We start from the raw sequence: 15,724 nt of genomic DNA on the forward strand, positions 1-15,724 counted from the left end.
AGTTGAGATATTTAATTCATGTATATGTGAAGCGCATGGAGACTTCGTGTGTTATGCGCTATAGAAATGTAATTTTATTATTATTATCATTAATTCTTTATTGAAATATTGATAAACGTTTTCACATATATTCAGGGTTTTTTTAGTTATCGTGGTATCATCAATATTTCACAAACATCGTCTCCGTAAAGTAAGTCTATTCTCATTTTAAAGTAGTCTGATGACTTATTATTGAATAAAAGTATTGACAATCACTGTACCATTGATGATTATTAAGAAGAACTCTTAGTTAAAAGGGAAAATTGGAAAACAAAGTAGTGGAAATGTGACCACCATGTCACCTGACTTTTCTAATTTTTCTTTTCGTGGTTTTTTTTTTTCAGATTCAATTCTTCAGGCCAGCCAACATATACCTTGCAAAATGCGAATCTGGATTGCCATTGGTGTGTTACTATCGGCAGTGGGTGTGGTCCATTGTATAGATAGCAGATTACAGACTATCCCAGATAAATATATCGTAGTCCTCAATGTAAGTAGAATGTTGTTGTTAATGTTTTGTCTATTTTTTCATTTGGTTACCCACCCCCTTTCACCGAATTCTTTATTTTTATTTTTTAAAATCCAGGATAATTATATTATGTGATGAATATTCATCTGCAGACACATTACAGATAACAACTGTGACAAACATATTATTGTTAAAAATCATCAGAGCTTATATAGGACACAATTACATCGTTTGAGGCAGATATTTCATGACAAAGATTTTCACACATTAGCCATGTTAGCATGAAATGAACAAACGAACATACGTTGGATGTAATTATTTCATATATGTGTTGGAGCCTCCCAGCACCATCGATATTGCCCTGAAATAAAACCACTTCTTTTCCACTTTATTTTACCTCAGACTATTACTTACAATTCTTCTATTCCATTGTAACATTTCAAGACTGATAGCATTAAGTCAAAGGCAGGCACATTTATTGATTTCTTAGTTTATCTAAACATATATTTCTCTTCCTATAACTATGATAATTCATTAAATTGCAACATTGTTACTATAAAAAAACACCAAATTATAGTGCTGCCATTGTCATGATTGTGAGCGTGATTGTTCCCCTGTATAACGAAATGTGTATACGAATATATTTGATTTAAGCTGGACACTTGGTATACACCTCCTTCTTTAAACACAACCAGTGCATTTTTATATTTGTCAAAACAAAATGATTTTTGTATGAATTACGGTTTACGAAAAATGTAATGAAATGGAAGAAAATAAATGCCTATTTGTATTTGAATTGAAAAAAACCTCTGTAAAGAAAATACCAAAAACAAACGAAACATATTGATAACAAAGTTACCACCAGTAGTTCATACTCCGGCGATATCACTTGTAATGACATATTTGTTTTAAATAGGACCCTTTCAAGGTATATATTGAGCTAAATTTCTCTTTTGCAAGTTCCTTCAAAATGAGACATGCCAGGTGGGAAGATTGATGTAAAATCATTGACAGATTGCAAACGCAGATAAATTAAATATGATTGGCCATGAAGGCAAACTTTATTCAAATCCATCAAATTCAAAAATAATATTTGAAAACTCATTTCATATTTTTGTTAATTACCATTAAAATATTGTAATGTTGTCAATTTTTTCACAATGCCAGAATCATTATGTTAACATGTTTTATTTCATTATTATTATTATTTTTTTGGGGGGGTACTTCTATTCTCGAGATGACGAAATACTAGACCCTCATTTCATGTTTTGGTAATTATCATTTAAATATTGTAATGTAGTCAATGTTTTCACAATGCCAGTATCATTATGTTAACATATTTCATCGTTTTTTTAAATATTTTTCTCAGGATGACGAGATGCTGGACCCTCTAATCAACCACATAAAGCAGAAGATGGTTTCTCGCTCGGAGAGGTTTTCAGTTTTAAGGAAATATTACAAAGCACTCAATGGGTTTGCTGCAGAGATGTCGGAAGATGTGGCAGAAAGGGTAAGCAATTTGATTTTGATAGCAGCTAAACATCCTCTTCCCCTCCTTGTTCTTAATTTTATTCTATTTTCATTTTTTGTTCTCTCGATATTATATACTATATTGTTTTGTTTTTTCCCATCGTTATTTATCTTCCTCATTTCTTCTTATCTGTATTCCTTGTATTCCTGCATTCTTCCATCCATTGTTCTGGAATGGTTTATGTCGGATCAAACTTAAAGATTCGGCATTGAATGTGATGAAGATTCAGTTTCATTTGTTTAAATGCATAAATTATTGACTGCTTAGATGGCCTTCAATGTCGGGGTAGATTTGAATTTTGAAATGGTTTCTTTTTACAAAAGATGAAGATTTTGTAACAGATCTTCACGTTCAACTTCCAGCACAATTATTTTTCAAAAGACACTGCTTATATTAATCACCTCATCGGCTCATCGATTCTCAGGGACTGTCTAACACAAACTGCCTGCCAGTCGCAGCATATTGATTCTCAGTCACGGGGAACATTTGTCTGAATAGCTCTCGGTCTCAACTCTCCATCTCCTGGACTGTCCGTCCAGCTATTGTGAGTTCCATTGATGTTCTGTCCCGGAAAACGTTCAGTTCATCGACATCCATTCTCAGAAACAAACCGCTCATGGGTGGGCCTGCCTCGGGTATTAGCAGGCTCTCGGACATCTCTATCCTTGGAAACATCTTTCTCATCGGATCTCAAACTCAGGTATTTCTGTCCCACGGGCCACGGACTGTCTCAGATATCGGCAGGCTATTTGACATCTCGGTCTTTGTAAACATCCTTCTCATCGGATCTGAGTCTCAGGGCCAATCTGTGTGTGTATCTCATGTCTCAGCTAGTATCAGGCTCTTAGACATATCGGTCCTATAGGCGCCTTTCTCATCGGATGTGAGTTCCAGGGCGAATCTGTGTCTGTATCACATGTCTCTGCTAGTATCAGGCTCTTAGACATCTCGGTCTTTGGAAACGTCTTTCTCATCGGATGTGAGTTTCAGGGCCAATCTGTGTCTGTATCACATGTCTCAGGTAATATCAGGCTCCTAGACATCTCGGTCAATGGAAACGTCTTTTTCATCGGATCTGAGTCTCAGGGCCAATCTGTGTCTGTATCACATGTCTCAGTTGGTATCAGGCTCTTGGACATCTCTGTTCTTGGAAACGTCTTTCTCATCGGATCTAGTTCTCAGGGCCACTATGTGTCTGTATCACATGTCTCAGCTAGTATCAGGCTCTTGGACATCTCGGTCCTTGGAAACGTCTTTCTCATCGGATCTGATTCTAAGGGTCAATCTGTGTCTGTATCACATGTCTCAGCTAGTATCAGGCTCTTAGACGTCTCGGTCTCTGGAAACATCATTCTCATCGGATCTGAGTCTCGTGGCCAATCCGTGTCTGTATCACATGTCTCAGCTAGTATCAGGCTCTTGGACATCTGGTCCTTGGAAACGTCTTTCTCATCGGATCTGATTCTCAGGGTCAGTCTGTGTCTGTATCACATGTCTTAGCTAATATCAGGCTTTTAGACATCTCGGTCTTAGGAAACGTCTTTCTCATCGGATGTGAGTCTCAGGGGCAATCTATATCTGTATCACATGTCTCAACTAGTATCAGGTTAGTACACATCCCGGTCCTTGGAAACGTCCTTCTCACTGGCTCTCAGCCCAAGGGATCGTACATCCCTTTGGTTCTCAATCCTAAAGATTTCAGAGAAAGTCCTTCATCCGGACTGTCCGTTCTCTCTACTCACGCTTTCAATTCCGTCTGTTTGCAAGTAGTGGGGCCCAATGCAGAAAGAGTTGCAATCAATCACAACTCTAAAAATCATACGCGTTTAAACGCAACTCTTTCTGCAACGATCGAGCTCATGCATGAATCAGGTTATCAAGTAATAACATCAGGAGCCCGTTGCATAAAACTTTTGTCATAAATGGCATAATTTTGTTTGCCAGAGTTTTTTGTGGCAAAAGTTTTATGCAACGGGCCCCAGACATGCCAAACAGAAGAATCAATCCTTGTTTGTCATGTTTGTTATGCTCTGTTTGAAGAGTCACATCTCACTTGGTTAAGTACAACAAGAAGACTTACTATTTCAATGATTGTCACATTTTTCTTCAAGATATTGCAGATGCCTGCCGTAAAATATATGGAACCTGATGCGATTGGTGTAGTCGAAGGTTCGCCTTCATCGTCGTCTTCATCATCGTTCTCGCCGTCATCGACATTGTCGTCGTCGTTATCATGGGGTCTTGATCGCATTGACCAGCGCAACTTGCCACTCGATGGCACATTCAGCACCGAAGGTATAGTAACTACGATAAACGTATAGGCTTGGATTAACATCCATCCTTTTTTCAAAGAAATGTTCGAAGATATAAAAGTCTTAATAAGTGACAAACGGTTTCGAATAATCGTCGAGGTTTTTCCCTTTGTTTTGTTTATTTTACCTCAAGATGTAGGCCCAAGAAAATACTTTTTTTCTAAAAACGAAGAGGTATCGCTCAATTAAACATAATGGCCTATATTCTGAAGTCAGGTATAACCCTGTGCTAAGATTATGGGAAACCAAAATTGAGAAAAACTTTGTTTGATGGTGAAGAAAACTTTTCTTCACCATTTCTAGATATTTGAAAACTATTTGAATGTCAGTATGCTGATAAATTGAACCTTTTTTGTTAGAGATTTATGTCACAATTGGCTATCCATATTTAAACCATAACTTTAGAACAGAGTTGGAATTTAACCCGAGTTCAGAATACGGACCATTAAGATTTACTATTCATTCATGTTTTCTGTGATCTCTGTTTTTTTCTTGGCACAAAGGTGATGGAGAGGGGGTGACGATACATGTCATAGACACCGGTATACGGGTGTCCCACCAAGAATTCGAAGGTCGAGCCAGCTATGGTGAAGACTTCTTGGACGATGGTTGGAACGTGAGTCGACCCCGAGATGGTTCCTTTCATGATCATCTTTGTATTCAATGTACACTCCAAAAACTCCGGTGTTGATTCAACACCAGCTCGGAATCTATATATGTCCACACCAGAGAAGTATTGAAACAACACCAAACCGATGCTATTTTTATACTTATTGGTGGTGTATAAAAAACTATATGGTGTTAGACCAAAATTAAATTGGTGTTGTTTAACACTTCTCTGGTGTGGACATATTCAGATTCTGGGCTAATGTTAAATCAACACAATAGTTGTTGCAGTGTACTATTGTGCCAATCACTTGTTCAGTAAGCGTTTTTGCGACAATTTTTTTCAAGTTTACATACAACCTTTCATAAGTCATGTAAGACGACTTGTCAAACTTGGCGTAAGCCTCTCGCCATCAAGACAAGTCGATTTCATTTTAAAGCTTCCGCACGTCGTAAGTCTACGTAAATTAATTATCTTCAAAAGAGAACACGGCTAGATAACTTTAAACGATAAGTAAGTCGTGTCTTTTTCATAATAGTTTTCACTGAATGAAAAAGACTTATCAGACTCAAAGTAGGCCTGAAGGTGTTATTGTTCACGACGGAGATGCAGTCATAGATGTAATGAATACATAAAAAATGATTTAATGGAATTAGCAATAAAGAAGTAGATATTATTCAATCGAATATAGACATTGTTATGAATAATAGAGGATAAGTGATTGAATTAAGGTGTGAATGAGTGACTGGATGAATGAAGTACAAAATGAAGGAAGGAACGAATATACATGTATGCATAAATTAATTTTCATTTTCGGCAAATAATTGATATTCTTCATTTCATTGCTCAAATTGATCTTGCCATTAGGGGTTCGACTGCCTTGCTCATGGGACTCACTGTGCCGGTACTATAGCAGGAAGATTCCAAGGAATCGCAAGAAAAGCCAAAATAGTTTCTCATCGGGTATTTGGCTGTAATGGCAGGGGTGAGAAATCGGATGCTATAGCAGGTATGTATATACCACAAACTCTTGGCATCGGCCATGTCGGGAATCAGTTCAAAACTTTTAATATTTTGGTTATCTGAATTGGTTTAATTCAAACCCTTCATCAAATCGGTTAGTGAAAAGGAAACGCCTTTCGCACTTCCTTATGTCTTGGCCCTTTCCTAGTTCTTATATTTACACACAACATTTTGTGAATGTTTCCAGTGGGAATGATGCCTACATTCTTCTGCCTAATCACTAAATTACTCGGTAAAGTCCTAGGTCAATTCAGCAATAATCCCTTGCCAACATATTTTATGATTTATATTAAACCGTAATATCTTCCTTACTCACAGCTATTGAATCGGTTATTCAAACTACCACCTACCCCGCCGTCATGTCCATGTCGTGGCGTTTCTTAGCGGATCAGTCCGTCGATGATGCCGTCGCTCATGCGGTTGATGCCGGCATCGTTTCGGTAGTAGCAGCTGGAAACCAAGACGATGACGCCAGTATCAACTCCCCTGCTCGTGAACCAAAGGTTGTGATTGAATATTTACATCCGTGTTAGAGGGCGTTAATATAGATTTTTAGCAACTGAAACGGGGACGGATTCTAGAACCAGTAAATGTATTGGAAAGTGCCCGTCAATGACAAAGAACGCCGAATATTGGTGACCCAGAACAGCAGTTTTCGTACTAAGATTCGGAGATGACGAAAGTTGCAAAATTGCCGTTTGTCCCGTGTCCAGGACGACAGTGCCGTGGTTTTGATTGTCAAACTTTCGACAAAGACTTCTTGGTTGTGCTTTGTAATGAAGGGTATTTGATGATATGTTTTCTATGTTCTTGAATCCGTTGTGAGTTGTGGATGCGAAAACTCCCTTATGGTCTGTAATCTGAATTCTGGTTTATTAAATTGAAACTCTGGTCTGGATAGCCAATTTGACACCGTGGTAGTAGCTAATGTCTATTTAGTCAATGTTTTAGCTCGTTTGATATCAATATCCTACATAATTGTCTGGGAATGAGAAGTATGTCAATTAATCTTGTCTTCACAATTTAAAAGTGAGGGAGAAACATACAATGCTAGGGAAAAAATGACACTTTTGGCGTCACATGATATTAGCATAGAGTCGGACAAGTCCCAAGACATTTGCTCCGGTGTTAATATATTAGATGGCATATTTAGGATTGTAAGAGTGTTTTTGGTTCTGAATAATGTGACGGTAAGGATTGGGCCATGAGGGTTTATTTAGGTTTGGAGGTTCGGTTCTATGTTTGATTTAAAAGGAAGGATTACCATCGGAGCAAATGCCATAAAAACGTTGTACCACCATAGTCTTAGTTAAACTGGATTGCAGATACGGCTTAATGTCATTTCTTTGGCAAAGGATGGGTCAATCATAACTGTCATATTGGCGTTACAGCGATACACTTTAGATCAGCTAGTTACAACGAAGCGAAATTTCCTTGACGCATAGCTATCTTGAATATAACTAACATTTATTGTACAAAAAAGACATTAGGAAAATTATTGGATACACAATACAATTCTTAGCTCTGTGCATTATACTCATAAGAAGGGACATTATTAAATGCGAACGATGCATAAAGACACTGGTATAATGAACATTATGACCGTCCAGTTATAAATCCGTTAAGGTATGAAAAATTATATCCGTCGAGTTCATATAGTCATACAGTGGCATAATGGTCCAAATATGTTAAGTAAACGCAACAGGGCATAATTATGGGAGTAAATATGTCTAATAAGTCGCAACCGAGCGAAACGAGCTTGCAAAAAAATTTACCTCAAGAGAAAAAGTTTTGGGGGGATAAATTTTGACATAATAATTTATCGAAAATATATCAGTTTACATTTTCTTTGCTTTCATTTATTTTTCTCCTTATTTTTTTGTTCTTAAGTTAGTCATGGATTTATTTATTTATCTATTTATTCATTTAATCTATTCATTTATGTTTTTATTTATTTATTCATATACTAGTATTCGTTCCAGCCGCCCTATTTATAAAATCAGTGGTGATACACAATAAGCGTTAACACTTGCGATTCACATGCAGACGATGTGTGATTTCTAAAGTGTATCAATGGGATGCTTAGAATATTTATTTTGAAAATAATGGTCAATAAGTAATTTATTTCATGATAAAGCCACGATAGTAACATCATTCTTATATAACAGATGAAAGGTTATACATTTCTTGATCGAGGCATGACTAACAACGGATAAAAACTGTATATTGTTTCCATTTTTTTACCGATGACAGGCAATCTCCGTTGGGGCTACTGACCGTAACGACTACAGGGCGGATTTTTCTAACTATGGTTCTTATGTAGACCTCTTTGCACCCGGTGTGGATATCCCAAGTGCCCATCCTGCATCCGATGATGCATACGCTGTTTACGATGGTACCAGTATGTCTGCCCCTCATGTCGCTGGTGAGCGCCATTTTATACCACATTTTAATGACAATGTCCTACGACCAAAATACGACCTAAGACATGCTCCATGCTGAAAAATAACTTGACTCTCTTTATTCCAAACAAACCACACATGAAAGATTTCATGAAAATAGTCAAGTAGAAAAAAATATTTAAGGAATTTTCTAATTTTCGGCATTATTTCGATATCGTCAGGATAATGATGAGCATGCAATCATTGGGATGATGATGTCACTCCTTATTTTTATTTTTTATTTAGAATCATTTCACTAATGTTGCGCTCGATTGCCAGGTAGGCCTATGAGTTTCATTCGCTAGGGAGATTGGTGTAGCGGTTCTGACTCTCGCCATATAATCAGCGGGTCTTGCGTTCGAATCCCCGGGTTCGAATCCCACCACGACCATGACGACCAAGCATCCTTTGGCAAAGCGTCTATCCACACTTTGTCTCTCAATCTCTCTCCACCCAGGTGTTAAATGAATGACCGATGGGAAGCGGATGTTTATGCAGAATGCCTTGCAATTGGGTTTTGATGCATTCTTACTGGAATGTTTCCCCGGGGAGTGGAGAGAGCGCTTACATTGATCATTGCTTGCGGACAAGAAAGGATTAGGGTTTGATATCTTCAAAGCGCTTAGAGACGCTGTTCCAATTATGCATTATCCACTAGTCAAGCAGACTGCTATTATTAGTTGATTTCCTTCTTTCTGACTAGACTCTGAAATGAATATCTCATATCATATTCATGAATTATGATATGCTGACTTTCGAAGTACATGTAGCTTGATTGAGAAGATATGAGCACGCACAACGAAAGAGTTGGTTCCCCGTCCCAAACGCTGAAGCTCCGACCCTTCATAAATATTGAATCTTAATTACTGGAATTTAAGTACTCTCTAGCATTATCTAACTTACAAGATTAAGAATCCGATTAGCCATTATTAGATGATTCGAGCTCGAAGCGCGAGTTAGATATCTGATTTATTGTCCTGAAAAGAGTTGGCTTCCTGCACTCGTATTGTTAAGATGACGTTATGATTACGATGATATATAAATACCAGCTACATTTGATATCAAAATGCACTATTATTTAAAATATCTTTACAACTACATTATACCACATATATTATGGAAGTCATGTTGTTTCCAACGCTCCCGTTCCCCCTTAAATGGGCGTTTTGAGCGTACTCCTCATTTCTCGAACTGATTGACGTTATAGCGCCCTCTTTAATCAATACACCATTTAATTAATTACTCTTTAACGCTGATTAGATATTGATTTATGATACCCTCGCTACCGGTAGAACTTCATTGGATAGAACAATAACACACACCACACCCACTTATATAAACACAAACCACAACTGCTTAGGGGATATTACGGTCGAATGCTCGTCGAAATGAAATATTCAAATTAAGAAAAATTAACATTTTTTTTCAAAACTCTTCTGTTTATTTATTGATCTTTCATTAGGTGTTGCCGCCATTCTCCTCGGTAATGGAGTTCCTCCCTCTGACGTAATCAAGCATCTTCTCCGAGACGCAACTAAGAACGTCATCTATGACAACGAGTTTTATTCACCAAATCTACTTCTTTATCTGAAGTAAACGCGATGAAAGTCACGAAAGTGTGAATAAAAGAAAGGAATAGTCCTTTTAATTGAGATATAGATCATAAAGGGGTTGGTTTGGATCGATGGCACTTGTTTGTTACTGGCGACGGTGGCGATAACTATGATGAAAATAGTAATTATGATTATAATTACAATAATACAAATTACTCAACGATATCGATAGTAGAAGTAGTAGTAGTAGTAGTAGTGGTAGTAGTAGTAGTAGTAGTAGTAGTAGTAGTAGTAGTAGTAGTAGTAGTAGTAGTAGTAGTAGTAGTAGTAGTAGTAGTAGTAATACTACTACTACTACTAGTACTATAGTAGAATGTATATTTTTTCTCAATTTGAGTGGCGCTCTTCTTATCAATGATTACTACCGACCCTCATCTCCCGTTGTAAATAACGACTCTCTTAAGCCATTATGATTAGCTTTCATTGTATCTTATTATACACTAGACTCCCAGTAATTCGATTGTGATTGTGATTATAGTGCCTTATTATTAATGAACAGTGACTAACAGATTAGGGGGCTTGGGCACTTGCCCCCCCCCCCCTCCTTCAAAAATCTAAATATTATGTCAAAATCTAACACAAAACTGGACTTGTAATAAAAATGTTGAAATTTTTGCTCACTCTAAAAAATACCCCAAACGCTATATTTGACCCTCTCAAAAAATTTGGCTCATTACGCCAATATTAATGAATATAGATATAAATAAAAGTTTTATCTTCTTATGACTTGCGAGCCTCTTTGTTCATTGTGACTAGAGAACTTTGTGATTAATATTCCTCATAATATATTATGAATGACGATCTCTTTAGAAATAATGTTCCTCAAGACTGTAAATAATGACCCCATTTCCGTTATATGTCTAGCAAACCTTTGGATATAGGCACTTGACGTGATGACTACTCAGTCTGGTTCTTTGATAAAATCAGTGAGCATGCGTTCCTATTTTTGATTAAAAAACAACGCATTTCTCTTATTTACCCATTACTCAACAAATATTTCTTATTACAATTTTTAGTTATCATCAAAATCATGACGATATACGAATAAATCATGTCCAAACCTGATTTTGATAGAGCAGATTTTATTTTCGTTGTTGTTACTGTTTAATGTCTGTTTACTTTGTTCTATGACGTCATTGACTCACAAGCACGTTCAATATGTTAACAATCTAAGATATGAAACAATATCTTAATATGAACAAAGTTCGTTTGCTTAATGTCTCCTTCATCATACATGTATTATTTATTGTGTTTCCACTAGCAACAAAAGATATGCCACCACGTGACTCATTGCTCGTATCAGAACGAAAATACTTTAAAGTATTTAACGATGATTATGTACATCATTTAATGTAAAATATTAAAGAAAAAAATATATGCACTAAGCAAAACTACCTTGCCCTTCGCTTGAATATGCATTCAAATTTCCAGGTTTTGGTGTATTAAAAGAGTGCCCTCATCAGTACGTAATTATTGGGCGCTCGTAACTCTTCATAGTCTTCATAAAGTTCATAGTGTTTGACATTATGTATTGATAAAATTTGATACATATTTAAGTCAAGATTTTCTCTCTTTTTTCGGGGGGGGGAAGTCTTAGTCTCCAAATTATACTCTTAATTTGCGGTGAAAGTTTAATCATGTGCGGCGCATGGATTCATGCATACTTGTAGCATTGTTTCAATGCTACGCTAAATAACTTGGTAGATTAGATTTAAGGGTCTGCTTCGTAATAACAAACCGATATCTTATGATTTATGCACATTATTTTAATCATTCCCTATAGTTAAGCTATCTGCAATTGATAATGACTTATCAAAATTGATATTTTTTCAATCAGAAAAATAGCCATGCTTCGATGTCGTTTAATAGCAAAGTTTTAGATCAGTGTAAGGAAAGGATTCGACCCCACCCCTCGTCGCGAATGTCCTTTAGCAAGGTTCTTGTCCGCGTTTACCACTGTCTACCCTGGTGCTATGTGGGCAGTCAATGTGACGATAGAAGATAGACTTGTTTCTTGAAAAGGAAACCAGCTGTACACGAAATGGTATAGAATATGAGGGTGACAGGGTAGCAAATTCATCGATAGAAACCATCAGAATGATATTGTTATAATCTTTCCCTTCTTGAGGGGGTGGAGAAAAAATGAACATTCTGGTGCATTGATAAAACTTGAGCCGACACGTATTCATGTTGCAACCGAGTTTGAAGTTAGGCTAAGACAAACATTCACAGACTTGATAAGCCTATCAAAATGCTTACACTTCAAGATTGCTCTCTGTACCCATTTCGTAGACAAAGTGATCGGCCAGTTTTTAGCTTCAAGAACATGAAGTACGGGCCAATGAACCAGCACGAGAAGACATGAATTAGTCCACCGCGTAGCCAGGATTTTATTTTGGAGGTGGCGGTGGGTGGGTGCAAGGAGGGGGAGTTTTCCCCTCCCGCGAGAAGCTTTTGGTGTTTCATAAATTAAAATGAAAAGGAGCCGTCTCTCTTGTCTCTAGTACCTATATCAGCTCCAATTCAGTTGACTACATTGTGATTTTGAATCTTGTTTTCATGAACTTTGTTTTCAAAAGTGATTGTGAACGCACAAAAAAGGAATACAATGGAGGAAATTAAAATAATAATAACCCCGCGTGAAGCGCGGAAGCTAAAGCGTTTTATCAAGTTTTGCCACGAAAAGGGTCCCGAGAAAAGGATATTCTCCTAGATATATTGAATACTTCCCTTGAAAAGATCAGATTTGATTACAAACAATTTAGCAACAGTGCATATCTTTAACTCGCAAAACAGAGGAGAAGAAGTGTATGTGCCGGGAGGAAGATATTCTACCACGCGCAGAGCATACCCCATCGGCTCTAGTTCAATTGATTTTCTAAGATTATTGAACTTCATTACAAGGAAAATAGTGCGCAAAAATTTGAAACTTCTGTGATTTATTGAAATTATATATTAAAAAAAGGATGCCTAATTTCGTTTACTTATCCTGAAGCGCTTCACTATGAATTATAAAGAAACTTGAGTGTCATTCAAAATTTCAAAATGAGGGCGCAAAACAGGACAGGAGATGAATGTGCAGGAAAGTGACATGAAGTTTTATATAATTTGATAAAAAATATTGTACTTTTTATTTAATACGACACGATTTTTTATATACCTTCCTCTTTTTAAATTAGGAACCTGTTTGGCCCAGGATTATGGTTGTTTAGTAGAGTAGTAATACTGAAAAGCAAGAGAAGTGGACTTTATGGAGGTGACGGCAGAAAGTGATATAAAGATTTTACCCGCTCGGAGCCGACGTACCCGACCAGAAGTAGTTGCGCGATCAAAAAAAAAGATAACTTCAATTATACTTCGGCCTAACCTTATAATGTATACATTGAACTTTAAAGGGGTGGTCCAGGCTAAGAGTATTTATAGCTTAGTAAATAGAGTAGAATTCACTGAGCAAATTGCCGAAAAATTTCGTCAAAATCGAACAACAAGAACTAGAAAAATTGGATTGACAACTGATTTAGTGCATGAGATATTTTCCTCTTTTTTTTTTCTTTTTGGGACTTTTTTGGGGGGCGACCTCCCCCCCCCCCCTGGCAACGCGCCTGTAATTAGTGAGGCAACCAATCAAAAATGGTTTGACGCGCATGCGTAGGTTTTATCATAAACGCGATTATCAAACGGTATATGAGTGTATTTGTAATGATATATTCATGTCGTTTGATCGTTTATTTTGTCAATATTGTCCCCGGACAGCGTCACCATGACAACAAACGGTTTTTTTAAGCAAATGATTCAATTGATTTGCTGAACTAGAACGTATGACTCCTGTCTTTAATGTATAGTGTACCAATTGCTAGGTCATTATCGTGAGTGTTTGTAAGGGTAATTTGTACGGGTGCGTGTGGGGTGGGAGAGGATGTGAGCTGTGGATGGGTGTGTGTGAGTATGGGGTATAGGTGCATGTGGGACTAAGTTCTGGGATTGGTGCGTGAAGGTGTATTGTGGGGTGTTTCAAGCGCGCGTGTGTGCAGTGTGTATACGAGGAATGTGGAGGTGCCGTGGCCGAGTGGCCTAAGGCCCCTGACTACTCAGAAGAAAGTCTGGAGTTCGATTCCCGCTACAGCACTTTGATCTTGAATAAAATGAAAAAGCTCTTATAAAGGTGCGCGTGTGCTAATTTGAAGAATAAACTGATTTGATTGATTGAAGTTTGTATGTGTATGCAATTTAACCCTATGTAAAATTAAAGATATATATATAGGAAAATACTCCAAGCATTCTTAGTACCAGTGTGTATTTTGTAACAGTTGACATGACAATGAATAACCACAAGGTATAGCATAATTTAAACTCATATTTTTTCAATAAAGCTATTCAAAGCTGTCTGAAGCAAAAATTGTTTTAAATACTGGAGATATAGAAATCCATATACACAAACAAAGACATATATAAAACTAAGATTTGTTATTTACAATCCTATGTTCAATTTCTTTTATTTTAAATCACAGTTGTTTTTTGAAACTACAATACTTACAGTGATGCAAAAAAATGACATTATCTACACAAAAGAAGAATCTTTAACTGTGGTTATGTTCAATCCCATTCAATATTTATATATTGCAATAAAATACATTGAAATACATAACATCAGTGATCAGTGGGCCTATCAGACCTTGATGTATTATTTTACAGAAATCCTTTTTACATTTAAACATCAAAAGAATTCAAGTGAATTAAAAAGATTTAACGACCTCAAGTTACTTAAAATATTGTTTAGAAAAAAATAAACTGTTAACGTAAACCGATGGGGTTCAGATGGTAGTTGGATTGACCCTGTCACACAAATGATCCACAATTAATGAAAAATGCCTATTGAAATCAGTCTGGTATGTAAATTACTATTTTATACTATTTCCATTCAATAAAAATAAAGTAGTTAGATTAGAATGTACAATGTTAAGTAGAAATAAATATATACAAAGCAATACGGGAATTCGTATTGAAAAGCAAAGAAAAAAAAGATGGAGAAGTAATAATAAGCTTAATTATTGTATATACGTGGAATAACGAATGTGAATTTTGAGCTTTCATATCCGTGGTCATCTTATCAAACTTGAGAGCAAAACTGATCAGTGACCCCTCATTTGAAAAGGTTTAAAATGTGTGTGTATTCTGAATTTATGTTGGACATCCGAAGGATCATTCGTATGTTCTTCATGAATTCTAAATACAGACCCAAACTAAGATAATAAGGGTGGGGGTCACCTTGAATATAAATGTATGTTGTTTTAATACAGGTTAAAAAATAGAGAAATATCTACGTGATGATTTGATAAAATCCATCAAAGAATAAGATAATTATTACATTTTAAAGATTTTGATTTGTGACATATATACGAGAAGCTCCCCCATTATTGATGTGTCCGATGATTTGTCTACCTCACAAATAAAATCGCCTTCTACTTCAAATGATATTTTTGGAATTCATATCACATGACATATAGAAGAGCTGTTTGTCCGTGACGTCACAAAATCTTTAATCATCAATTATGTCTCAATACATATATTTATAAATAGGCACACAGCGTGTCCCCAAAAAAATGTACGCGTAATAATTCAAAAACCGAAGTTTCAGATGAATAAATAGGAAGCTGAATTTATTTTTCAGTTGCTTAAAATGTCAAAGGTC

General features: G+C 36.4%; 1 protein-coding gene across 1 annotated transcript; it reads left to right on the forward strand.

Annotated features, from left to right (window-relative positions):
* Positions 1-388: 388 nt before the first annotated feature.
* LOC121406437 (extracellular serine proteinase-like) lies at positions 389-10,273 on the forward strand. The gene is made up of 8 exons (XM_041597460.1): positions 389-529; positions 1,878-2,018; positions 4,151-4,334; positions 4,855-4,967; positions 5,826-5,967; positions 6,300-6,484; positions 8,235-8,406; positions 9,885-10,273. The coding sequence occupies exons 1-8, from the start codon at positions 422-424 to the stop codon at positions 10,016-10,018; spliced, it is 1,179 nt and encodes a 392-aa protein (XP_041453394.1). The 5' UTR covers positions 389-421; the 3' UTR covers positions 10,019-10,273.
* The last annotated feature ends 5,451 nt before the right edge of the window (positions 10,274-15,724 follow it).

The sequence above is a fragment of the Lytechinus variegatus genome, chromosome 1 (genome assembly GCF_018143015.1).
Source record: "Lytechinus variegatus isolate NC3 chromosome 1, Lvar_3.0, whole genome shotgun sequence".
Lineage (NCBI taxonomy): Eukaryota > Metazoa > Echinodermata > Echinoidea > Temnopleuroida > Toxopneustidae > Lytechinus > Lytechinus variegatus.

What these genes read in the sequence shown, in the direction of transcription:
- LOC121406437 (XM_041597460.1), top strand. Translation starts at nt 422, where the DNA reads ATGCGAATCTGGATTGCCATTGGTGTGTTACTATCGGCAGTGGGTGTG. An exon ending in AATATATCGTAGTCCTCAAT is followed by an intron (nt 530 to 1,877) that starts GTAAGTAGAATG and finishes TATTTTTCTCAG; the next exon opens with GATGACGAGATGCTGGACCC. An exon ending in GTCTGCCCCTCATGTCGCTG is followed by an intron (nt 8,407 to 9,884) that starts GTGAGCGCCATT and finishes ATCTTTCATTAG; the next exon opens with GTGTTGCCGCCATTCTCCTC.